General features: G+C 44.6%; 1 protein-coding gene across 2 annotated transcripts in view; it reads left to right on the plus strand.

Annotated features, from left to right (window-relative positions):
* The window catches only part of TLN2 (talin 2), a 664,294-nt gene that overhangs the window by 498,378 nt on the left and 138,732 nt on the right, over positions 1-27,184 (plus strand). For both annotated transcript variants that reach the window (XM_038746479.1, XM_038746480.1), the window contains 9 exons: positions 2,740-2,853; positions 4,305-4,439; positions 5,325-5,453; positions 6,080-6,182; positions 10,194-10,402; positions 13,340-13,459; positions 17,477-17,674; positions 18,975-19,114; positions 24,511-24,604. In XM_038746479.1, the coding sequence (XP_038602407.1) occupies positions 2,740-2,853; positions 4,305-4,439; positions 5,325-5,453; positions 6,080-6,182; positions 10,194-10,402; positions 13,340-13,459; positions 17,477-17,674; positions 18,975-19,114; positions 24,511-24,604 (1,242 nt within the window). The remainder of the gene's footprint in view (positions 1-2,739; positions 2,854-4,304; positions 4,440-5,324; positions 5,454-6,079; positions 6,183-10,193; positions 10,403-13,339; positions 13,460-17,476; positions 17,675-18,974; positions 19,115-24,510; positions 24,605-27,184) is intronic.

A 27,184-nucleotide genomic window follows, 5' to 3' on the forward strand; every position in this document is an offset into this window, starting at 1 on the left:
CATCATTGCATCATGCTGCAGACGGTGCAGTGTAATGATGTCATTGCACCTGATGGTTGCTTCACAGCAACAGCTGTTGCAGTGTAATGATGTCATTGCACCTGATGGTTGCTTCACAGCAACAGCTGTTGCTGGCAGGAGGGATGGAATGCAGAGGGGAAAGGGAATAGAAGAGCGAGCATGGGAGAAGAGAGAGAAGGGAAAAGCGGGAAGCAGGGAAATTTGGGAATAGGGGTGGGAGAGGAGAAAAGAGGAATAAAGTGGCGGGGACAACATTCATGCGTTCATTCAGTCGTATTTATTGAGCAGAGTTCGGAGCACTGTACTAAGAGCTTGGGAAAGTACAGTACATCAATAAAGAGAGACAATCCTTGCCCACAATGAGCTCACAGCCTAGACAGGAAAAGCAGCCCGGCTTAATGGATAGAGCCGGGGCCTGGAGTCAGAAGGACCTGGGTTCTAATCCCACCTCTGCCACTTGTCTTCTGTGTGACTTTAGGCAAGTCACTTCACTTCTCTGGGCCTCAGTTACCTCATCTGAAAATGGACATTAAGAGTGTGAGCCCCATATGGGACAGGGGCTGTGTCCAAACCGATTAACTGGTATCTACCCCAGTGCTTGGCACATAATAAGTGCTTAAGAAGTACCATAAAAAAAAAAATCCAGCACTGGCAGTGGCCAGGTGGGAAACAGTGCCCATCCACCCATCTTGGTGAGCTGCCTGTTGCTGGCTCCCTCCTCCCCTAACTTCAGCCCCAGTGCCCGGCAGCCCCCACTGTCTGCTGCATTACTGCCTGTGTACTTCATAGGGTGATGGGTGGACACCACCCCTTTCCCCGAGGCCTGGCCCAAGGATCACATTGAGCTCCAAGAAGAGCCAAATGGGGCTCTATGCTCATAGCTTGCAGGTGCCTGGTAGGAAAAAAGAAGTCTGAAGAGCTGGCAGAAGCACTTGTAAACTTTTAGAGCCTCAGATTTGAGCCAGTGGCCAGGAAACCAATGCTTGGCTCTAAGTCTGAACACAACGTCAAGGCCTCCTGTGGCATTGAGTTAATCGTTGAATTACTAAGTTAATCAGTGGTATTTACTGAGCGCTTTGCTGTGTTCAGAGCATGGTACTAATCACTTAATACAGTGCCCAAGGGCTTAGTAGAGTGCTATACACATTGTAAAGTGCTCAATAAATGCCACTGATTGAATGCCTTGGCACAGATTACAGCACTAAATTGCATTTACTTTGTGACTCTTGTGAGCCCAGAATGACAGAATTAATTAGCCGAATTCAGTGGGAGAGTTAAGTAGAAGACATGGGGATGTGTCCGATAGGGTACAGGCAGTCTAGTCTAGTGAAGGGGCACAAGTGTGGGAGTCAGGGGACCTGGTTTCTACACCTCACTCTGCCATTAGCCTGCTGTATGACCTTGGGGAAACCACTTCAGTTCTTTGGAGCTCAGTTTCCTCAACTCTAAAATAAGAATAATTATTATTGTATTTGCCGTGCACTGTTCTAAGTGGTAGGGGAGATTCAAGGTTATCAGGTTGTCCCAGTTGGGGCTCACATCATAATCCCCATTTTACAGATGAGGGAACAGGCAGAGAGAAGTTAAAAGTGGCTTGCCCAAGGTCACACAGCAGACAAGTGGCAGATCTGGGATTAGAACCCATGTCCTCTGACTCCCAAGCTTGTGCTCTTTCGACCCTCCAGGAGGCCTTCCCAGACTGAGCCCCTTCTTTCCTCTCCCCCTCGTCCCCCTCTCCATAGCCCCGTCTTACCTCCTTCCCTTCCCCACAGCACCTGTATATATGTATATATGGTTGTACATATTTATTACTCTATTTATTTATTTTACTTGTACATTTCTATCCTACTTATTTTATTTTGTTGGTATGTTTGGTTCTGTTCTCTGTCTCCCCCTTTTAGACTGTGAGCCCACTGTTGGGTAGGGACTGTCTCTATGTGATGCCAATTTGTACTTCCCAAGTGCTTAGTACAGTGCTCTGCACATAGTAAGCGCTCAATAAATACGATTGATTGATTGATTGATTGATTGACTGAGCCTCACTGCTTCTCATGAAGTACCTGTATGCCATCTCCCTTAGACTCTGAGTGTCGTGTGGGACAGGATCTGAGCCTGACTTGATTACCTTGTATCTATCCCAATTTCTAGTTCAGTGCTTAGCACAGAATAAGCCAATAATGAATACCACTACTACAATTAAAGATATGTTAAGAAAAAGTCTGGTTTGCCGGGGAATAGCTTCTACTGTTCATTAAGCCTCTACTCTGAAATCAGAAGCAGCGTGGCCTAGTGGATAGGGCATGTGCCTGGAAGTCAGAACAACCTGGGTTCTAATCTTGGCTCTGCTACTGCCTCACTGTGTGACCTTGGGCAAGTCACTTCACTTCTCTGTGCCTCAGTTACCCCCTTTATAAAAATGGGGAGTAAGATTGTGAGCCCATGTGGGACAGGGGTGCTTTTCAACCTGATTATCTTGTATCTACCCCAGCACTTAGTACAGATCCTGGCACATAGTAGCCCTTAACAAATACCATTAAAAAAAAAAAAACAAATCTTAGGACAGTGAAACTCCTAGGAGTTGAGAGTATTGAACATTACACCTAAGGAAAATCTCCCATTAGGTCTTTTTCCACCCCTCAATCCAGCCAAATTCTACTTTTACCCCTCTCTTACAAATAACCAGGTGTTCTCAGTTTAACTCTTCTGTGCTTCCTACAGGCTGTGGCTGATCATATTCCTCAGCTGGTCCAGGGGGTGAGAGGAAGCCAAGCTCAGTCAGAAGATCTCAGTGCTCAGCTGGCTCTCATCATTTCAAGCCAGAACTTTCTCCAGGTAAAAAAGAACAATCAGCCTGGACCATGGAGCTCCCGCAGTGGTGCAGGTGTTGTTCTTTGTCCTCCAGAGCACAAATATGCCTCAGTACATTGTGGAGAAAGATTGCCTGGCTTCCCTTCCTATTTTGCTAGTGTCTGAGGAGAGAGATGTAGCTGAGCAAAGCTGAATTTTACACTGAAGTGTGAACCCCAGAAAGTGCAGATGACATTTTTCAAGGATTTGGGACTCTACCGTCCTGGTTCTGGGTTCTAAAAGGCTGGAGGGGAAGGTAGGGCAGTGGGATTAATGCCGAGGCACAACAGTGTACTGATGAAAAGCTGCTCTGATCTGAAACTAGGATCCAAAAGGTATCTATTTGTTTCTTGAATAAGCAGTTAGGCTGCATGTCTCAGGAGGAATGAGTTTCAAAAAGACCATCAGTAGTCCAGTATTTGTATTGGAGAACCATTCTTTTGGAATTAGTGATCCATGTAATGCACATCTTGTTAAACACACACTGTGCTCTTTCTCATGATAGCCAAGACTGCACAACTGAAGGAAATGTGATTATTTCTTTGTGAAAAAGACCCTTTTTCTGATGGAAGGTTTATGCCTATCTTCCCTGTTTTACCAACACAATCTGTTGGCATGCTAACTGAATACCGAGTTAAGGAGTTTTGGGGGTGTTTTTGTTCTCAGTAATCCGTTCTGTGAGGTGGCAAGAGAAGGAGCACCTTTCATTCCCAGGGTCATCCTTCAAATGTGGGCAGTGGAGGGGTGTCACCCTCTCACCCACTCCCATCCTTATGCTTCTCCAGTTGGGGTTTTGAGACCCGTGATGAATTCTCCCACAGACAACTTTCCAAGAGTGGCTGTTTCACAACTGAAAAGTTACAGTCCGGGGCCTGCTTAAAACCCTATTGGAAGCCTTCTGTCTTTCTTTATCTAGAGGTCTGGTCTGTATTCATAGGTCTTATAATGCATCTGGATCAAACATGCTTTTAAGGAAGATGTCTTCTGAGTACCGTCTCCATATGCTCTGCTTTCCTTGGAAATCATTTCCATTTCCAAGAAAACTCTGACATGGAAAGATGCTAACACAGCTAAATGTTTCTTCTCCAATAGATATGCCTTCCCTTCCTTTTATTCTGTGAAAAGTGGCCTAGTTTTTTTAAAAAGAAAAATACTGGGGTAATGTGCCTAAGTTTTCCAAATATACTATGGAAAATGTGAAAATGTTTTCTTTTGTGCAACTGTTTTGCATTCAAAGTTTGGAGAGCAAAGTGTGATGAGGTTTCTTGTTAAAAAGATCTGTTGCAAGTTAACGTTGGGGGGTGATTTAAAAGTTTGGATTTTCTAAAACGTTGAATTCGCAATAGAAGAGCCCCCTTCCTCATTCACTCAGTCGTATTTATTAAGCGCTTATGGTGGCAACTGATTACAGTTCTTGCTTTCTCATCCCCAAATAGCCTGGAAGTAAGATGGTGGCTTCTGCCAAAGCCGCTGTCCCTACAGTAAGTGACCAGGCTGCAGCAATGCAGCTCAGTCAGTGTGCCAAGAATCTTGCCACCAGCTTGGCTGAGCTACGCACCGCCTCCCAAAAGGTAAATTCTGATGCTGGTAAAATAGTCAATTGTGAAATTTTGTTTTTCAATGTATTATCTTCCTGCTGTGGAATTGGGACACTGGGGGCCTACTGTTTGAGTGCGGCAGGGGAGGAAGAGAAGGTGAGGTGGTAGTATGGTTTTTATTGAGCATCCAAAGGGGCCAATGCAGTAAACGCTTGGCACTCTACTAAGCGCTTGAGGTTCAGCTTTATTTTGTGCAGTTGCAGAATGTCTAGATAATTGGTCATTCGGCCTTTCCTCTAACACTTTGGTATTGTTTCCAGGTTTCACCTCCAGGTTATCACTGGTTTGTGATAAATACATGTCCTCTCCCTTGCTGAGGTTGAGCCTCTAGAAGTTGGAACTTTTTAGGCATCAATTTGGAAAAAGGCTAGAACAGTAATGTTCTTATTTTGGTTGGACCTTCTATCACCTCTGCCTACAGTGCTTTGCTGCCATATATTAATAATGCATGCTTTCAGCATACTGTCAAGGGTGATCAATAGCTTTATTTTTGACTTTTAAATCAGCAACTGATGATTCAAAGCAGGTTAATTCCTAGGGGATTGAGCAGTTTGCCTGTGACCAGGCAGGACACCAAGTTACCTTACGCCTCCCAGAGAAAGAACTGCATTCAGTATCTCAACACTTTGGGATTAAAAAAAAAACTAAGATTCTCTCTAGTGGTGCCCATCTTCCCTTGTATTAATGCCCCTGCTCAGCTTTTCTTTTTTTAATCTAGTCCTCTATACTGTGAGCTCATTGTAGGCAAGGAATTTATCTACCAACTCTCTTGTACTGTACTCTCCCAAGCACACAGTATGGTCTTCTGCACACAGTAAGTGCTCAGTAGATACCATTGACCGATCGATTGCTTTTTAGGCTCATGAAGCCTGTGGTCCCATGGAAATTGATTCAGCTTTGAACACAGTGCAAACTCTAAAAAACGAACTGCAGGATGCAAAAATTGCAGCTGGTGATAGCCAATTGAAACCACTCCCTGGAGAAACGGTAAGGGATTGGAAGGAGAAGGAATTCTCCATTCTAAGGTTGGTGTGAATTCTTTAGGGTGAGGGGATCACTGTGGAAGAGGTGGCCAGAGGCCGGGGGGAGTCCCGCTTCTTGGTCTTGTATTCTCAGAACTGAGGCTCGACTGGCTTTCCAGGTGACTCTGTCATCATCCTTTTAATGATGTGATGTATCGAAGAGTTGCTTATCTCCGAATCACAGTAACCTACCCTTTATGAGAAGTAAATACCTAGGCTATTCAAAATATATACTTGAAAATGCCATACCTCTCATCCACCTCCATTTTCTTTTTCCTACTGCTCTCTGACATAAAATAATTAGTTTGCTTTGTTATTTATAATCTGGCATTCAGGAGGTAGAAGGTAAATATTTTTGCTTATCAGGAGGAGAGAATTTATTTCGACTGTTTGCCATGGACTTTCTAAGATAGCATCCTGAGGAATTGAGGCTATTGGCTATCCGAGCAGGATGGAGAGAGTAGCCCAGATACAAGACCCGGCCATGCCCCTGTGTTCTATCCCACCATACATAGGGATCACTCTGTAGAGATGTCAGGGAAACAAGTTGCATTTCTTCTAAGTAATCTTGCCCCTTGAATATTTTTATAGTTGGAAAAATGTGCTCAGGATTTGGGAAGTACGTCGAAAGCCGTGGGTTCCTCGATGGCGCAGCTGCTGACGTGTGCTGCTCAAGGCAATGAACATTACACAGGTACTTCTTTCAGCATTGTTGGTTTTTTGGTCTTGACGTTTCCGTTGGGTCTGTCCCTTTCTTCTAGAGGTTCCATCATCTTCATCAGGCTCCAGAGCAGTTAGCACGGGCTTCCTTAAATGTTTGCCACTGAAAGAGTTCTGATTCCATTATTATAAAGCTTTTGCAATATAGTGTTCACCCAAGGTATTTTCTCCTTAGTCCTCAGTGACCAGCTGAGGGGTGATTTCCTCAGGAAGCCAGTTCATATTAAGAGGGACGGTCAGTCATTCAAGCGTTTTAGGGGTTTACTCAGTTCTCCTCTAGCCCCCTGCCCAGGGGGCTTTATGAAGAGGGTCAAACAGTAATTAAAGCAGGCTGGAGAAGTCCTGATTTCCTTCTATCCATTTCTTACTTCATGTCCTGATCTTCAGTTTATGCCTTGGAGGATTATAAATGGACTTTTGATCTCACTAGGGGCTTTAATCCTGAGTCCAGATGGGGAGAAAGCTGTTGAAGTAACTTAGGGCTGCTAATGCTCTTTTGTCATATCAAAAATTTCTTTGCTGTGGGTTCCTTTATGAAACATTATTGCCCTTCCAATTCTGACTTGCAGTAGCTGTTTTCTCTAGGCCTCAATAGTTGCTTTCTGTGGGCTCCTTTTATTTATTCCAGATCAGTTCCTTTCCTGGGGATGGCTTCCTGTTTTTGGAAAGTTTAGCTCGCTGCTAGAGGGGCTCTCCAGCATTCGATCAGAATATGAAGGGGATTCTTGGCAGAAAATACTTGGGAATTAATGATTTACCCTTGCGAAGCTCATCCTTTACTATGCTTTCTGTTCAGTGTTAACAGAGCTTGGTTTGTTGCCACAGCGCCTTAGAGACTTCCTGAGCCTGTAAAGGTCTTGGAACTGCTCCCATTAAGTGGGTCTCCGCACAAGGGTATCCTGTCTAATTCCTTAAGCTTAAGACTCACACCCTTCCAAATTTCCCATGACTAGAAATCAAATTTGACTCAAGTAATAAAGAGGTGGGAGGAGGGTAGGAATCAGGAATTAATCCACCACCTCCCCATCTCTGCTGTCCTCATTACCACTGTTGCCTTTACAACACTTTTCCTGTATGCCTTCTCTTCATAAATAAAACTCCCTTTGTTTAAAAGGCTTCATTAAAAGAGCTGCGCTCAAAACAGACTGTGTGGATTGGCAGCTTTCTAATTTGTTTTCATTAGGTTTCCGAGCTATGTCCCAGCTGTCTGACTCCCTAAATATTTACAGATGAGCAAACCCAAGATACAACATAGCTGTCTTGGGACCTCTACAAAGTCTCTTTCTTGTAATTAACAGCCCCTTCATCACAAATAAGTGGACTACCTAGTATATCAGTGTGATAAGTTAGCTTAGTGCATCAGCATGAACTAATGTAGTGCCATCTCCTCCCGTATCTATGAGCTCTCCTTTGCCATTGAACCCGTCACAACTTCCTGCGGGCAGGGAGCCCCACAGGAACTTTCCTGCATTTCTCCATCACCTAGGGATGAGTTAGTATTATTCATAATGATGATAATTGTGGCATTTGTTAACCTCTTATTATGTGCCAGGTACTGTGCTGATCTCTGGGGTAGATACAAACTAATCAGGTTGGATACACGTGGGACAAGCTGCGTGGCTCAGTGGAAAGAGCCCAAGCAGAGGTCATGGGCTCTAATGCCGGCTCCGCCACTTGTCAGCTGTGTGACTTTGTGCAAGTCACTTAACTTCTCTGTGCCTCCGTTACCTCATCTGTAAAATGGGGATTAAGACTGTGAGCCCCACGTGGGACAACCTGATCACCTTGTATCCCCCCAGTGCTTAGAACGGTGCTTTGCACATAATAAGCACTTAACAAATGCCATCATCGTGTCCCACTCAGGCTCATAGTCACAGTCTTAATCCCCATTTTACAGATGTGGTAACTGTGGCACAGAAAGGTGAAGTGACTTTCCCACTTTCACTTTCCCTTCTATCCCCCGCAAATCTAGTAAATCATAACTCACACCTAAATCAATCTCTTCAAAAAACCCATACCAAACCACCCCCAGCATTCCTACTATAATTATTAGGTTTAGTACCACAGTATTATCTACCCAAGTCTCTGGGTATTCCTCAGTTGCTATAGCAGCTGTGTACCCAAAAATGAGTATCCCACCAAGATACACTAAAAAAACATTAAACCTAAAAAAGACCCCCCTAAACTCACAATAATTCCACAACCAACACCCCTACTTAAAACCAAACTTAAACCCCCATAAATAGGTGAAGGTTTAGAGGCAAAAGCTATAAAACTCAACACTAGTATAATACTCAATAAATAAACAAAATATAACATAATTCTTGCCTGGGCTCAAACCAAGACCTATGGTATGAAAAACCATCGTTGTTATTCAACTACAAAAATTAATGTATAACCCACGAAAAACCCACCCTCCCTTGGGCTTTCCCGAGGTCACACAGCAGACAAGTGGCGGAGTCCGGATTAGAACCCAGATCCTTCTCACTCCCAGGCCTGTGCTCTACCCATGAGGCCACAGTGCTTCTCACGCTGCATTGGGATAGATAACCAGGTTGGACACAGTCCCTTGTCCCACATGTGGCTCACCTTCTAAGTAGGCAGAAAAAAACAGGTATTGAATTCCCATTGTACAGATGAAGAAACTGAAGCAAAGAGAAGTTGCGACTTTCCCTAGGTTATATGGTAGGCAAGTGGCAGAGCCGGGATTCGAACTCAGGTCCTCTGACTCTTACGCTCATGCTCTCTCTATTAGGCCACATGGGCATTCTTCCATATTCTTTTCTCCCTTAGACTGTGAGCCCCAAGCAAGATAAGAACTGTGTCATTCATTCATTTCATTCAATCGTATTTATTGAGCGCTTACTGTGTGCAGAGCACTGTACTAAGCACTTGGGAAGTACAAGTTGGCAACATATAGAGACGGTCCCTACCCAACAGTGGGCTCACAGTCTAGAAGGCAGATCTATTTGCATTGTAGCTACTTTGTGCCTAACACATTGCTTGTCACGTAATAAGTGTTTAAGAAATACTACCGTTATTATTAATATTATTACTACTACTTAGGTTCTTGGAGCAAGTCAACTCATGCTGTTTAGCAGCAGAAGCCATTTAGATAATCAAAGTCTACACCATTTTCTAGTCTTTTGCAGAAAGCAATTAACAGAAAAAGCACAGACCCGGGAGTCAGAGAATCTGGTTTTTAATCCTGGCTCTACCACTTGCCTGCTGCATGACACTGGGCAAGTCACTTAACCTCTCTGTAGCTCAGTTTCTTTATCCTCAAAATGGGGGTTGAATTTCTGTTCTCCCTCCTACTTGGACTGTGGGACAGGGATTGTATTCAACTTGATTAGTGTGTATCTTCCCCAGTGCTTAATGTAGTGTTTGGCGCATTAGGGTTTAGTGAATGGTATTATGATTGTTATTATTATTTTTCATTTTTGCTGTGGACTACAGGCTAGGTGTGAGCTTCAACATTTTAGTTTTCCAAGTCAGTGAGCACAGGCTTATCTCTCTCACCCACTCGCTTGGGCAACTCACAGTCCTGTAGGATCCCTCTAGACCATAAACTCGTCTTCTAGACTGTAAGTTCATTCATTTGATCATATTTATTGAGTGCTTACTGTGTGCAAAGCACTGTAGTAAAACAGCTCACTGTGGGCAGGGGAATGGGTCTACCAACTGTGTTGTATAGTACTCTCTGAAGCACTTAGTACAATGCTCTGCACACAGTAAGTGCTCAATACATACCGTTGATTGAAGAATTGATTTCTAGGGGATGGAATTCAAGCAAACTCTGAGTCCTTCCTGCCTCATTCTCAACTAGTCTTAAGCCCAGGGGGATGAAATGTCATGAAACAGGACAGACCTATGGGAAGACACAGACAAGTCCAGGCTGTGGTATGATAACTTGCCAGGTCAGCAGCTGCTGTGACCTACGTGTATTCAAACAGGATTTGCCCCTTTTTTTTTTGCTCTTTAGGAGTGGCTGCAAGAGAAACGGCTCAGGCATTGAAAACCCTGGCCCAGGCAGCTCGGGGAGTGGCAGCATCAACCAGTGATCCAGCCGCCGCTCATGCCATGTTGGATTCGGCGAGAGATGTGATGGAGGGCTCTGCCATGCTCATTCAGGAAGCCAAGCAGGCCCTGGTGGCACCTGGGGATGCGGAAAGCCAACAAAGACTGGCTCAGGTGGGCAAAGAATGTTAGAGGTGGTGAGGGTCCTGGAAGTGCCAAGTGTGTAGGCCGGCGTTAATAATGATGATGATATTTGCTTGTAGCCACCCTGGAGCTTAGTATAGTGCCTGGCACATTGTAAGTGCTTGCTTAATGCCACTGTAATTAGTATTAGTATTGATAATGCTAATAATAAGTGCTTCCTATGTGTCAAAGTAAGTGCTGTGATAGATACAAGGTAATCAGGTTGGACACAGTCCCTGTCCCACACGGGGCTTAAAGTCTTCATCCCCATTTTATCGGTGAGGTAATTGAGGCCCAGAGGAATGAAGTGACTTGCCCAAGGCCACACTGCAGACAAGTGGCGGAGCCGGGATTAGAACCCAGATTCTTCTGACTCCGAGGCCCACGCTCTATCCACTGGGCCACGCTGCTTCTCTTTGCTCACATTAATGCAATTGTCAGATTTTACACTCTTTGAGGATAGGGAGTCGTCTTTGTTCTCTCCCAAGCACAGCGCTTGTAAGAAGGCTCTTATAAGTCGCATAGGCTTTTGAAAAGCACTATTGACCGTTATTGCTACTAAGAAATAAAGGGGCACGTCAGAGAGCCGCGGGACACCTAACTGCAGATGCGTGTCTTCCCCCTGAAGTGACCTTTGACTGCCCCGGGGAACCTGATGGGTGGTGGGAAAAGATCCCATTTCTGGGCACCTGATCCCCAGGCTGCTGAGCAGGCACAAACCGAGGGCCACTGCACAATGGCTTTTCACAAACGAGGAATTCGATGCCCAGCTGGCACCTCCAGGGAGCTTTCTGTCAGAGATCCCATTTCTTTTGGGGAGAGGTTCAGCTTGTTTTGCCTTGTAAGCCAAGATTGGAAAGATGCACGGCAGGATTTTAAAAAAGCACATGCGTCTCGCTCTGGGAAGTGTGCTGGGTGTATTGTATCAGTACGTCCGTCTCCTCACCGGGACAGGATGTTATCCTCAGGGAGAGTGTGTATCATTTTCTCGTAGCCAAAAGGCTGAGGGAAGAAGCAATGTGGAAGAATAAATAGTGTCAGATAAATACTGGCAGACAAGTTCCATGTCTTTTGCCTTTGGGGGAAGATAACGACCATCTGCCTAGTTTCAGATTTCTGTCCTGCTCCGTCCCCTCTCTGTTGGTATCTTTCCCTTTTCCATTAAAACGGGAGTCAAGGTGATCTGTGAATTGGTATTGTATTTGTATTAGAGAAGCAGCGTGGCCTTGGAGTCAGAAGGACCTGGGTTATAATTCCACTCCACCACTTGTCTCCTGTGAGTCCTTGGACAAGTCACTTCACTTCTTTGTACCTCAGTTACAGGTACAAAGCAGCGTGGCTTAAGGAGCCCGGGCTTGGGAGCCACAGGTCGTGGGTTCTAATCCCTGCTCTGCCCCTTGGCGGCTGTGTGATTTGGGCAAGTCAGTTCACTTCTGTGCCTCAGTTACCTCGTCTGTGAAATGGGGATTAAGATTGTGGGACCCAGGTGGGACAAACTGATTACCTTGTATGAACCCCAGCGCCAACTTGTACTTTCCAAGCGCTTAGTACAGTGCTCTGCACACAGTAAGCATTCAATAAATGCGATTGATTGATTGCTTCACACATAGTAAGCGCTTAACAAATACTATTATTATTATTATTATTAGGAAAATGGGGATTAAGACTGTGAGCTCCATGTAGGACAGGGACTGTATCCATACCTATTTGTTTGAATCCATTGCAGTGCTTAGTACACTGCTACACAGAGAAGAACACAGAGAAGCAGCGTGGCTCAGTGGAAAGAGCGCGAGCTTGGGAGTCAGAGGTCATGGGTTCGAATCCCGCCTCCCCCACATGTCTGTTGTGTGACCTTGGGCAAGGCACTTAACTTCTCTGTGCCTCAGTTCCCTCATTTGTAAAATGGGGATTAAGACTGTGAGCCCCATGTGGGACAACCTCATCACCTTGTATTCCCCCTAGCGCTTAGAACAGTGCTTCACACATAGTAAGCGCTTAATACCATTATTATTATTATTATTATTATTATTATTATTATTATTTGGAAAATGGGGATTACGACTGTGAGCTCCATGTAGGACAGGGACTGTATCCATACCTATTTGTTTGAATCCATTGCTGCGCTTAGTACACTGCTACACAGAGAAGAACACAGAGAAGCAGCGTGGCTCAGTGGAAAGAGCGCGGGCTTGGGAGTCAGAGGTCATGGGTTCAAATTCCGCCTCCCCCACATGTCTGTTGTGTGACCTTGGGCAAGTCACTTAACTTCTCTGTGCCTCAGTTCCCTCATCTGTAAAATGGGGATTAAGACTGTGAGCCCCATGTGGGACAACCTCATCACCTTGTATTCCCCCTAGGGCTTAGAACAGTGCTTTCCACATAGTAAGCACTTAACAAATACCATTATTATTATTATTATTATTATTATTATTTGGAAAATGGGGATTACGACTGTGAGCTCCATGTAGGACAGGGACTGTATCCATGCCTATTTGTTTGAATCCATTGCAGCGCTTAGTACACTGCTACACAGAGAAGAACACAGAGAAGCAGCGTGGCTCAGTGGAAAGAGCGCGGGCTTGGGAGTCAGAGGTCATGGGTTTGAATCCCGCCTCCCCCACATGTCTGTTGTGTGACCTTGGGCAAGTCACTTAACTTCTCTGTGCCTCAGTTCCCTCATCTGTAAAATGGGGATTAAGACTGTGAGCCCCATGTGGGACAACCTCATCACTTTGTATTCCCCCTAGGGCTTAGAACAGTGCTTTGCACATAGTAAGTGCTTAACAAATACCAACATTATTGTTATTATTATTACACTGCCTGGCACATGGTAAGTGCTTAACAAGTCCGCAATTATTGTTATTATTTGTATGAGTGGGAGTTAAGGAGCCCATCTCTCACTGTCTGCTTTTCCTAATTTGCATCCAGGTGGCCAAGGCGGTGTCTCACTCGTTGAATAACTGTGTAAATTGCCTCCCTGGGCAGAAGGATGTGGATGTGGCCCTGAAGAGCATCGGAGAGTCAAGCAAGAAACTGCTGGTTGATTCGGTAAGAGGACATTTTCTGGAGAAATGGAGTTGCCTCAGAACGTCCCCAAAAGCATCCCGGGGGGCTGGCGAGGCCCCTTTCCTCGGCACGGGCATGGTGGCAGCAAGGTTCCTGGCGTCGGGGAGGCTGGCCTTGGGCAAATCACTTAATTTTTCTGCGCCTCGGTGACCTCACTTTAAATGGAAATTGAGACTGTGAGCCCCAAGGGGGACGTGGACAGGGTCCAGGTTAATTAGCTTGAATCTAACCCAGCGCTTAGAGAAGCAGCGTGGCTCACTGGAAAGAGCACAGGCTTGGGAGTCAGAGGTCATGGGTTCTAAACCCGGCTCCGCCGCTTGTCAGCTGTGTGACTTTGGGCAAGTCACTTCACTTCTCTAAGGAGTTAACCGAGAAGCAGCGTGGCTCGGTGGAAAGAGCACGGGCTTGGGAGCCAGAGATGGTGGGTTCAAATCCCGGCCCTGCCGCTTGTCAGCTGTGTGACCTTGGGCAAGTCACTTCACTTCTCTGGGCCTCAGTGACCTCATCTGGAAAATGGGGATGAAGACTGCGAGCCCCACGTGGGACAACCTGATCACCTTGCATCCTCCCCAGCACTTGGAACAGTGCTTGGCACATAGTAAGCGCTTAACAAATGCCATTATTATTATTATTATCATCCAGGCGTCCGGCAGAGGCTGTTCTCCTCCGTCGCCACAGTACTTTTCAGTTTGGAGGGATGACTGTCTGTGGTTCTTGGGAGAGCTCACCTCCTCCAGGAAGCCTTCCCAGACTGAGCCCCTTCCTTCCTCTCCCCCTCGTCCCCCTCTCCATCCCCCCATCTTACCTCCTTCCCTTCCCCACAGCACCTGTATATATGTATATATGTTTGTACATATTTATTACTCTATTTATTTTACCCGTACATATCTATTCTATTTATTTTATTTTGTTAGTACGTTTGGTTTGGTTCTCTGTCTCCCCCTTTTAGACTGTGAGCCCACTGTTGGGTAGGGACCATCTCTATATGTTGCCGACTTGGACTTCCCAAGCGCTTAGTACAGTGCTCTGCACACAGTAAGCGCTCAATAAATACGATTGATTGATTGATTGATTGATTTGGGAAGGGCTGGGGGAAGGCATCATGGGGTAGCAGAGGATCATGTGGAGCTCAGACACCCACAGCTGAATGGATCCTTGTCAGGGCCCTTGACCATGAGCACGGCGCCCCCTGCTGGCATGATACGGAAACTGCCCTTTTTTTTTTTTTTTTACCAATGGGTGATGCAGCCTTCATTCATTCATTCAATCGTACTCATTCATTCAATCGTATTTATTGATCAATCAATCAATCGTATTTATTGAGCGCTTACTGTGTGCAGAGCACTGGACTAAGCGCTTGGGAAGTCCAAGTTGGCAACATATAGAGACAGTCTCTACCCTACAACGGGCTCACAGTCTAGAAGGGGGAGACAGAGAACAAAACCAAACATATTAACAAAATAAAATAAATAGAATAAATATGTACAAATAAAATAAATAGAGTAATAAATATGTACAAACATATGGAGAGGGGGGGAGCCCATGACCTCTGACTCCAAAGCCCATGCTCTTTCAATCAATCAATCAATCGTATTTATTGAGCGCTTACTGTGTGCAGAGCACTGGACTAAGCGCTTGGGAAGTCCAAGTTGGCAACATCTAGAGACAGTCCCTACCCAACAGTGGGCTCACAGTCTAGAAGGGGGAGACAGAGAACAAAACCAAACATATTAACAAAATAAAATAAATAGAATAAATATGTACAAACATATGGAGAGGGGGGGAGCCCATGACATCTGACTCCAAAGCCCGTGCGCTTTCAATCAATCAGTCAATCGTATTTATTGAGCGCTTACTGTGTGCAGAGCACTGTGCTAAGCGCTTGGGAAGTACAAGTTGGAAACATATAGAGACAGTCCCTACCCAACAGTGGGCTCACAGTCTAGAAGGGGGAGACAGAGAACAAAACCAAACATATTAACAAAATAAAATAAATAGAATAGATGTGTACAAGTAAAATAAATAAATAAATAGAGTAATAAATATGTACAAACATATGGAGGGGGTGAGGATCCCATGACCTCTGACTCCAAAGCCCGTGTGCTTTCAATCAATCAATCATATTTATTAATAATAATAATAATAATGGCATTTATTAAGCGCTTACTATGTGCAAAGCATTTATTGAGCGCTTACTGTGTGCAGAGCACTGGACTAAGCGCTTGGGAAGTACAAGTTGGCAACATAGAGAGACGATCCCTACCCAACAACGGGCACACAGTCTAGAAGGGGGAGACAGACAACAATACAAAACATGTGGACAGGTGTCAAGTTATCAGAATCAATAGAAATAAAGCTAGATGCACATCATTAACAAAAATAGTAAATATGTACAAGTAAAATAGAGGAATAAATCTGTACAAACATATATACAGGTGCTGTGGGGAGTGGAAGGAGGGAAGGCCGGGGGGATGAGAAGGAGGAGAGGAAAAAGGGGGCTCAGTCTGGGAAGGCCTCCCCGTTCAATCGTATTTGAACGAGAAGCAGCATTTGAACTTATTTAATGAGAAGCTGAGCGGCTTAGTGGAAAGAGCACGGGCTTGGGAGTCAGAGGTCGTGGGTTCTAATCCCGGCTCCACCGCTTGTCAGCTGTGTGACTTTGGGCAAGTCACTTCACTTGTTTTGGGCCTCAGTTACCTCATCTGTATGATGGGGATTAAGAGTGTGAGCCCCACGTGGGACAACCTAATAACCTTGTATATATCCCAGCACTTAGGACAGTGCTTGGCACATAGTAAGTGCTTAACAAATGCCAACATTATTATTATTTATTGAGCACTTACCGTGTGCAAAGCACCGTACCAAGCACGTGGGAGAGTACAATACAACAATAAACAGTCACATTCTCTGCCCACAATGAGCTTACAGTCGAGGGAGGGGGAGAGCTTACTATGTGCAGAGCACTGTACTAAGCACTTGAGAGAATATAATACATTCCCAACATCCACATTGTCAATCTGGCACCACATGTTGGTACTGCCCTGTCCTCTCCATTCAAACTGCTGCTACACTGATCCAAGCACTTACTCTATCCCATCTTGACTATTGTATCAGCCTCCTTTCTGATCACCATGTCCTCCGATTGATAAGCAGCGTGGCCTAGTGGGGAAAGACTTCAGGCCTGGGAGACCGAGGACTTGGGTTCTAATCCCAGCTCCACTACATGTCTGCTGTATGAACTTGGGCAAATCACTTAATTTATCTGTGCCTCAATCCCCTCATCTGTAAACTGGAGATTAAGACTGTGAGCCCCATATAGGATATAGATTGGGTCCAACCTGATTAGCTGGTGTCTGCCAGCTAATAATAATAAAGGGCCCGACACATAGTAAGCACTTAACAAATACTGTTAAAAGAAAAGACTGTACTGTTACCACAGTGCTGTGCATACAGTAAGCCCTCAATAAATACGATTGAATGAAAAGAAAAAAAGAAATACTCTGTTATACTTTCCCAAGCAGAGAGTATAGTGCTGTACACACAGTGAGCACTCAATACCACCGAGTGATTGATGGATATTTATTGAGTGCTTAATAAATATAAATATTAAGCACTCAATAAATATCCATCAATCACTCGGTGGTATTGAGTGCTCACTCTGTGCAGAGCACTACTCTAAGCCTTTGGGAGAGACCAATGCAACAGATTTGGTTGACACATTCCCCCTCCCGCACTTACAATGAGCCTATAGTCTAGAACTGTACTACTGATTGATGAGTACAAAAAAGTATGGAGATTGTATCCCTCACCCCAAGGAGCTTATAATCCACCCCATGGGAGACAGACACTTTAGGAAAATTCCAGTTACTAATTGGTTTGGGTGGGTAACAGGAGGAGGAATTTGGAAATGGTTGGGAACTTCATTTTAAAATTCTCTCGAGCTGTGCTTAAAGATAACAAGGCGCGTTGGCTTACAGAAGTCTGTCTGTTCCCCTGTAGCTGCCTGCAAGTACCAAGCCTTTCCAAGAAGCCCAGAGCGAATTGAACCAGGCCGCCGCTGACTTGAACCAGTCTGCAGGGGAAGTTGTCCATGCCACCCGGGGCCAGAGCGGAGAGCTAGCAGCCGCTTCTGGAAAATTCAGCGACGATTTTGACGAATTCCTCGATGCTGGTATTGAGATGGCTGGCCAGGCCCAGGTGCGTGGTGGGGCTTCAGTCCGTAAGGAATCCAGAGGGTTGGCCTGCAAGCAGCACTAACAGGAAAGGCCATCTTGGGCTGCTTTTTCTTGGTTCTGACTTAACTGATCAGCTGAGGCAAGTTGGAAAGATCCAAGAGTTCCCAGCTGTCAAGTGTGCTGGGTTAGGAGTCAGGAGGCCTGATTTCTAGGCCTGTCCCAGACCCCGGAAATACTCTGTACATCAGTTTTTTCATCTGAAAAGTGAGCCTAATAATGCCTGTCTTCCCCACCTTTCAAACATAGTTTGTGACTACAAGATGTTTTAAATATTGTGGAAGAGTGTTGCCTTTTTAGAAAGAGGCTAAATAAATCCCAGTGGCTATATTATTATCCTTAAAAATGGTGTTCTTCGCTGGAGAGGTTGTCACTGATGGGGGGAGATTTTTCTTGCCTGCTCAGAGGTGGATCTGTTCACTGTGCCTCTGGTCAGATTCTTTTGATTGTACAGTGGTTTAGGTCTTATGTCAATGGCTGTTGGAAGGCGTGTGGGGACTACACTCATTCATTCATAATTCATAAGTCATAATTTGCTATATTTAGCAAAACCTAGGGCAACGGGTAGGTATTTAGTATGGCATAAGCGTGGAAAGAGCTGAAGAGCATATGTTTGACGATTCTGGTCCCTGATCTGAAGAGATCAAGTCTGATAACCAGGGAGAAATGATTAAATGTTATGTAATAATAATGGTATTTCTTAAGTGCTTATGTGCCAGGCACTGTACTAAGCGTTTCTACAATTGATTTGATTTTCCCTTATCACAGCAAGAAAGCTGGCATATATTGGGGAAGCCTCAACCCATTTTTCTGAGCTCCAGCAATCTCTGTACAAAAAAGGTCCAAGGTATTTCTTACCCTCTGGTCTACCACGGGCATTCCTCAAATGCCGGGACAGGTGAGAAATGGGTCCTGTCACTGGGCAGAAGCTGCTCGAATGTGATCAGAACAATGCGGCTGAGCGGTGCCAGGCTGAGACATACAAGATGCCTGACAACCCGGGCATTGTTAAGCAAGTTGTCAGACTTTACCAACCCTCCCCCCGTTTTGTGTGAGAGCACCACTCTTATTAGCAGCCTGACCACTCTACTGAGCTGAATTCCCCTCTCTCTGTTGGTAGTATTGTATCTGGGCAGGGGCTGAGGGTTGGAGCCCAAACCTGCAAGATGTAGTATAGTTTGGGGAGTAATGTACCTGTCACACCCTGAGGTGGTTGGATACCCAGGCCTGCTCTCCACATTTATTTATTCATTTTGATTGCGCAGACTAAAGAGGACCAGATTCAGGTGATCGGAAACCTCAAAAATATCTCTATGGCCTCCAGTAAGCTCCTTCTAGCTGCCAAGTCTCTCTCTGTTGATCCAGGAGCTCCCAATGCCAAGAATCTCCTGGCAGCAGCTGCAAGGTAAGGACCGAGCGGGAAAGGACACGATTTGGGATCGTTATTGAACATTTGCATTTTGTTTTTCTCTCTTCCCGGACCATATTTTTTAATGATCCATTTTACATCCTTGTTTGTCATCCTAACACGGTGAAGTAGTAATTTGTTTCCTTGCTCGTCCAGTGAGGGAAGTGGGCTGAGGGGTCTCCGGCATTCACCTGGTTCTTCTGTTTTGTGGGGGTTGTGTTCCTGCAGAAATCCACAATGGGTAAAACTCACCCATGGTAATGACCCCACAGCACATTCTCCCCAAACACGCCTTCATTGGCACAGAAACGTTCCCTAATGTCCTCACATTCAAGTTAAAAAGTGTAATGAAAACAAACGTTTTGGCAGAGCTGAGTGGGTTCTGTGGTTTCTCAAAGAAGTCCGTACCTGTGTGCTCTGCTTTCTTGTCAGTGCTGTTGTTTCATTTTTACACACCTGCAGTGGGTAATGGTAATGGTCTTAAAATCCTTCATTCACAAGGAAAGGTGAGCGCAGATTTGGTTGCCTGCACCCTTATTCCACCCAGAGCATGGAATACATCAGCCATCATCCATCAATGGTATTTATTGAGCACCTGCTGTGTGCAGAGCGCTATAATAGTAATAACAATGGTATTTAAGCACATAGCGTGTACCAGGCACTTTACTAAGCGCTGGGATCGATACGAGGAAATCGGGTTGGACACAGTCCCTGTCCCACATGGGGCTCACAGACTTAATCCCCATTTGACAGATGAGGTCACTGAAGCACAGAGAAGTGAACTGGCTTGTCCAAGGTCATACAGCAGACAAGTGGTGGACACTGCACTAAGCAGTTGGAAGCGTAAAATGCAACAGAATAGAATGGTTCTCCTTGAGGTCTTCCCATAGGCTGCTTGCTCACCTGTGGTAGTACCATTAGATAGACATTCTTGTAATTGAAAGAGAGAGGGCATGAGGAGGGAAGAGGAGAATCATATCGATTTTGGGTTTTGAGTGCTTACTCTCTGTAGAGAACTGTACTAAGTGCTTGGGAGAGTACAGTGTAACAGAGTTGTAGACATGCTCTTTGCTCAGATCGGGCTTACAGTCTAGAGGGGCCTCTGAAATAACTGCTGAGCGTGTCGAAACTTGCATTCTACAGAAGAAACTTTTAAAAACTGACTTGTTGATTCTGATTTTACTTCCTCTCTTACACAGAACTCAGTTGTATTCCTCCCTTCAAAGCCCTACTGAGAGCTCACCTAGTCCAGGAGGCCTTCCCAGACTGAGCCCCCTCCTTCCTCTCCCCCTCCTCCCCTTCCCTATCCCCCCCGCCTTACCTCCTTCCCCTCCCCACAGCACCTGTATATATGTATACATGTTTGTATGTATTTATTACTCCATCTATTTTATTTGTACATATTTATTCTATTTATTTTATTTTGTTAATATGTTTTGTTTTGTTCTCTGTCTCCCCCTTCTAGACTGTGAGCCCACTGTTGGGTAGGGACCGTCTGTATATGTTGCCAACTTGTACTTCCCAAGTGCTTAGTACAGTGCTCTGCACACAGTAAGCGCTCAATAAATATGATTGAATGAATAATAATAATAATTGTGGTATTTAACGGTGCTTGTTAAGTAACTATGTGCTAAGCACTGTACTAATAAGTAATAATTGTGATGTTTAAACCTCAGTCAATCCTATTTATTGAACACTTACTGTGTGAAGAGCACTTTACAAAGCACTTGGGAGAGTGCAATGTAACGATAGACACATTCCCAGCCCACAGTGAGCTTACGCTTACTATATGCCAAGCACAGTAGTAAGCAATGGGGTAAATATAAGATAATCAGGTCCCACATGGAGCTCACAGTTTAAATAGTGGGGAGAACAAATTTTGAAGCCCCATTTTGCAGATTAAAAAACTGAGGCACAACAAAGTTAAGTGACTTACTCAAGATCACTCAGCAAGTGATAGAGCCAAAATTGGAACCCAGGTCTTCTAGGACCGTGCTCATTCCACTAGGCCATGCTGCTTCCCCAAAGGTCTCCAGCAGAAGTGGTCATGGTGAACATCCGTGCTTGAAGACTTGTTTGTAGTTGTAGAAAATGTTGGCGTCATAGTAAAAGTGATCCCTGTCCAGTCAGTGTACCCTGTTCTTTTGTTCCCCATTCCCACCCATCCCTACGTCTCTTCCTCTCCTTATCCAACCGGGTTATATTGTACGCTCCCAACCACGTAGTACAGTCCTCTGCACACAGAAAATGCTCAATAAATGCCATTGATTGATTGACTAGCCCGACAAATTTTGAGCCTCCTTTGCCAGCCCCAGCCTTTAGAGGACTTGCAAATACACTCTCAGTGCTAGGTTACATGTGGAATTTTCTTAGACATTTGAGGCCCCTCTCTCCTGGGAGTGTGTTCATCCTATTTAATGGTGTGCTCTGAGCAGCCGTTTCTGATCACAAAACCTCCACATCTTTTCTTCTACCAAGACCTTCTTGATAAGGCAGTACAGATTTCCAGATAGCTGCATGCAACTGTTTTTCATTATCTGAAATACTTAACAGGGTCTCAAAAGCATAGTGAGTTGGAAGTTTTCAGCTTGGGCCATTTTCTTTTTCTCTCGGACTGTGGAAAGGAAAATCCAACAAATGCAAAAAGTGTCCAAAGCAGAGGCATCCCACAGAGGGAGACTGAATTGGTCTCTTTAAAATCCTGAATATCAGTGAACCCTGACATCTTGGTGTCGCTAAAGGTGTTCAGGGATCCCTGCTATTGAGGGTTGCAAAAAATGGGAAGAGCGGGAGGGTGGGAGTGAGATAAGGATCCTTTCTTCAGCCCAGTAGCTTATCTCAGGTTCCTCATTGGTAAGGTTGAAAGGTAGGGAAACCAAGCCCTCTGTTTTAACAGCATTTGGCCTTTGGCTCCAATCAGTTAAGACACATGAATAGGTTTCAACAGCAAAATGGTCACTGGAAGTTCATAAAATGAAAATGACTCGGTCTAAAGGGGAAACTTGTGGAAATCTTTCAATACCTGGTGCCTTGGGATTACCCAACATCCCGGTGGGACAGAGTGAGTAGGTTTGGATCAGGAGGGGTTGGATCTCAGTCAGTCAATCAATAGTCTTTATTGAGCGCTTACTGTGTGCAGAGCACTGTACTAAGTTCTTGGAAGAGTATGGTACAACAGAGTTGGTAGAAACGTTCCCTGCCCATAATGAGCTTGCAGTCTAGAGGGTATCAAACAGTGGAAGCTGCTGAGGAGCTGAGGAGCAGCATGGCTCAATGGAAAGAGCCCAGGCTTTGGAGTCAGAGGTCATGGGTTCAAATCCCAGCTCCGCCAATTGTCAGCTGTGTGACTTTGGGTTAGCCATTTCACTTCTCTGTGCCCTCATCTGTAAAATGGGGATTAAGACTGTGAGCCCCCCGTGGGACAACCCAATCACCTTGTAACCTCCCCAGCGCTTAGAGCAGTGCTTTGCCGTTATTAAGCGCTTAGTACAGTGCTCTGCACATAGTAAGCGCTCAATAAATACGATTGATGATGGAAGATAAAGCTGCCCAGTTGTAGTGTTGAATTCTTTTCATTATAGACACATAAGTATTATGGCTCTTCTTTCTGCTATGGTTAAATCAGACCAAATATTAGCCGGTTATTCATTGGGTGTCACATGACTGGGAAAGAGACGGTATTAGAAGTACTCAGAGCAGAAACAAATCAGTTCAGTTTCTTATTCCAGACCCATTTCCCCCTTCTATTCCCTAACTCAGATCGCTTGTTCTTTATTGTACTGCTGGCAGTTTTCTACACTGGGAAAGCCACCTGCTTAATCACAATGAAACATTTCTTCATCTAAGGCCTGTTCTTGTTTCTCCCTTAGAAAAAGGAGAAAGAATGGGAAACTATCTCCCCTGCTTTCTGAGGCCTGAAAGGGTTTAGTTCTCTTTACCTGTGAGTCTGACAGGATTTCATCTCTCAGGATCCAGAGGCTCCTCGTTGTTTCCTCGTCAGGCCCTTTCTAGCAGAGTTCCATTACATTGAGGAGCCACTTCCTCTGTTACCTGAGCAGAGCCCAGCCTAACATTAATTGGGACCTCTGCTCCGAGGCCACCATTCTTGCAGAGCGTCTGGCGGGGGGTGATGGACAGCTCCGCCATGCGTGTATGTATTAAGGAAAAGTGCATATTTTAAATTCAAGTGCAATGAGGAACATTAATAGCTGTTTACAGTGTCTCTAAGGCATTCAGAAAAGCCTAATTAAGATCTTGTAAATCAGGAGAGGAAATCAGTATTAATGTGATCTCCTTGCTATTTGAAACTTTATTGAAACTCATTTATCCTTATGCTTCTATTAAAGAATAGCCATTTGCACTTAGGAATCTGCATTTTTAAAGAGACACAAGTCTTAGCAATGACCAGAAGTGACTTAGATATTGGCTGTCATTCTGGCTGTTTGTTCATTCTTGGAGTCTTCAGATTGCAGAATAATTTTCTTTGGGGCCCCACCCTTTTCAAAGAACCATTGCTTTATTCACTAAACCAAGATTTCATCCAATCAGTCTCAAAAACAGAGCGGTCCCATTGAAATTTAATGGTGACCCATCTTGGTCCCAGTCAAGTTCACAGCATTTTGGCATGAAGATATACCCTCAGTCTAACTAAGACAGTAAAACAGAAGAGCGTCTAGATTGCTTCAGAAGGGTGCCTTGGCTTTTATCTGTTCCCTAGTCCAATATGTTCAATCAGGATTTCATCAAGGATAGTATTGGCAATTGTGGATTTTCATCCCTGTTAGTCTCTGGCTGAGTGCTGTGTTATGCACAGTGGGGTGTTCAAAAGAATGTAGTCAGTTCAGCCATAATAGGGGCTTTCACTCTGCATTGTGGATCAAACAAATACTGTTGAAGAATTGAGGGACATAGAACACGATGAGGTGTCAGAAGAAATGACTGTGCATAGTGGCAGTCAAGGTGTGAGCTCTAAATAACGATTTCTCCTCAAAGGGGAGCTCTTTAAGAATACAACGCCTGTATTATTGGATTACTGCCAGCACGTTGATCCTTGCTCCCAAGGAGTTTGTAATCTAATGAAGCAGGCAAGTCTGTGTTTAAAATAATAAACTTGATATTAGATAAAAAGTGCAAATGCCGAGGCCATCGGACCTAATGGTAAAGTTACCGTGCCATTTCTGCAGGTTGGAGAATTTGAAGAACATCTCACTTTGGTTCCTGCCAGAATGCATTTCCTAGGGGTGTTTTGTATCTCATCATCTGGTTTAGATGGAGCGATGAATATTCAGGACTAAATGTAGAGGAGAGAGCTGAATTTTCTCCAGTGTAAAAGGCAAAATTTAAGGTGGTTCAAGTCTGTCTTTACCCAATTATTTTCTTGGTTTTCCTTCTAGAGCTGTGACAGAGAGCATTAATCAGCTCATCACCCTGTGTACCCAGCAAGCACCTGGGCAGAAGGAATGTGACAACGCACTCAGGGAATTAGAGGTATTATTCTGTGGAATGATCTTTCCACTTCGGAATCTCTGAATCTGTGTTTCTCTTCCATTTTTTTAGAGGACTATTCACCTTCAGTTATTTTTGTTCTTTATGATTGTGGTATTCATAATAATAGTTGCAATATTTGTTAAAGTGCTTACTATGTGTCAAGCCTGCTACTAAGCGCTGAGGTAGATGCAAATTCATCAGGTCCCACATAGGACTCACTGTCTATGTAGGAAGGAGAACAGAGATTGAATCCCCATTTTACAGATGAGGAAATTGAGGCACTGGTAAATTCATTCGTTCAGTTGTATTTATTGAGTGCTTACTGTGTGCAAAGCACTGTACTAAGTGCTTTGAAAATACAATATAACAACAGACACATTCCTGCCCACAGCAAGCTCACAGTGTAGCAGGGAAGACAGTCATTAATATAAATGAATAAATTACAGATATATACATATTTGCTCTGGGGATGGGAGGGAGGATTCTTTCAAATCCTGGCTCTGCCACTTGTCTGCTGGGTGACCTTTCACAAGTCACTTGACCTCTCTGTGCTTCAGTTCCCTCGTCTGTAAAATGGGGGTTGAGACTGGGAGCCCCATGTGGGACAGGAATTCTGTCCCACCTGATTTGCTTGTATCCACCCCAGCACGTAGTACAGTGCCTGGCACAAAGGAAGCACTTAACAAATACCATAATCATTATTATTATTATCATTATTGCTCTGCAGGAAAAGCTGAGTTAGCTCCAGAAAACCTCTTCTTCCCAAGTTCCAACGAACAGTTGTCTGGAGCCAGGCTGGTGACCTGACGGAGCCAATTGATGGTTCTGGATGGTTGGCAGGGTTCTACACCTTTCAACATTTGAGTTGAAAGGAGTGTAAACCTGACTGTAAGAATTTCTTCCAAAGTGCAATGTAGTCTGGCAGCTAGTGCAAGTATTGATACTGATAAATGTCAACAGTCATTGACTAGTGCTGCTGCGCGGATCATCCTTGTGCCGAAACGCTCTGGGCATGTTACTCCCCTCCTCAAAAATCTCCAGTGGCTACCATTCAACCTATGCATTAAGCAAAAACTCCTCACTCTCGGCTTCAAGGCTGTCCATCACCTCGCCCCCTCCTACCTCACCTCCCTTCTTTCCTTCTACAGCCCAGCCTGCACCCTCTGCTCCTCTGCTGCTAACCTCCTCACTGTGCCTCATTCTTGCCTGTCCCGCTGTCGACCCCCGGCCCACGTCCTCCCCCTGGCCTGGAATGCCCTCCCTTCACACATCCACCAAGCTAGCTCTCTTCCTCCCTTCAAAGCCCTACTGAGAGCTCACCTCCAGGAAGCCTTCCCAGACTGAGCCCCCCTTTTCCCCTCCCCATCCCCCCCCACCCTACCTCCTTCCCCTCCCCACAGCACCTGTATATATGTTTGTACAGATTTATTAGTCTATTTATTTTACTTGTCCATATTGACTATTCTATTTATTTTGTTATTGATGTGCATCTAGCTTTATTTCTGTTTGTTCTGACGACTTGACACCTGTCCACATGTTTTGTCTTGTTGTCTGTCTCCCCCTTCTAGACTGTGAGCCCGTTTTTGGGTAGGGTCAATCTGTATCTGTTGCCAACTTGTACTTCCCAAGCACTTAGTACAGTGCTCTGCACACAGTAAGTGCTCAATACGATTGAATAAATGAATGAATACTCCACTTTACAGTAACCCAAACAAAAAACAAAATGCAGTACTGATATTGACAAGTGTTTGTAGTCTTTATGACTAGTAGAAGTACCTTAACACTAAACCATCAAAAAACCAAAGTGCGGTTTACACTAACCCAAACAAAAAACGAAACTGCTATTGACAAGTGTTTGCAGTCTTTATGACTTGTAGAAGTACCTTAACACTAAACCAAACAAAAAACCAAAGTGCGGTATTGACATTGACAAATGAAATGTAGTTAGTCTTAATGACTAATGTATGTGTGATTACACTAAGCAAACAAAAACAACAATGGAAAAACCCGCAGATGCCTGGATTGCAAACCTAGTCTAAAAGCTAATGCCCAAAAGTGGTTGGGTTAATTTGAGTTATCTATCACAACACACCAGAGGTCACGGTGGAACTTGGGAAGCAAAGTAACTTCCTTTACTAGTAGTACATAATGGATTTCTTCCTACTATATTTTATTGAAGCCATAACATTATGGTTTCTACATGTTTTGTTTTGTTGTCTGTCTCCCCCTTCTAGACTGTGAGCCCATTGTTGGGTAGGGACCGTCTCTATAATCAATCAATCAATCGTATTTATTAAGCGCTTAGTTACTGTCGGCAACATGACTTGTACTTCCCAAGCGCGTAGTACAGTGCTCTGCACCCAGTAAGTGCTCAATAAGTACGATTGAATGAATGAGTGTATGAATGAAGGAGCAAGTAAGAGTGGCACAGAAGGAAGTGGGAGAAGAGGGGAAGAGGGCTTAATCAGGGAAGGCTTCTTGGAAGAGATATGCCTTCAGGAAGGTTTTGAAGTGGGGGAGAGCAATGATCTGTCTGATACGAGGGAGGGCGTTCCAGACCAGAGGTAGGATGCGGGCGAG

The sequence above is a fragment of the Tachyglossus aculeatus genome, chromosome 5 (genome assembly GCF_015852505.1).
Source record: "Tachyglossus aculeatus isolate mTacAcu1 chromosome 5, mTacAcu1.pri, whole genome shotgun sequence".
Classification (NCBI taxonomy): Eukaryota; Metazoa; Chordata; class Mammalia; order Monotremata; family Tachyglossidae; genus Tachyglossus; species Tachyglossus aculeatus.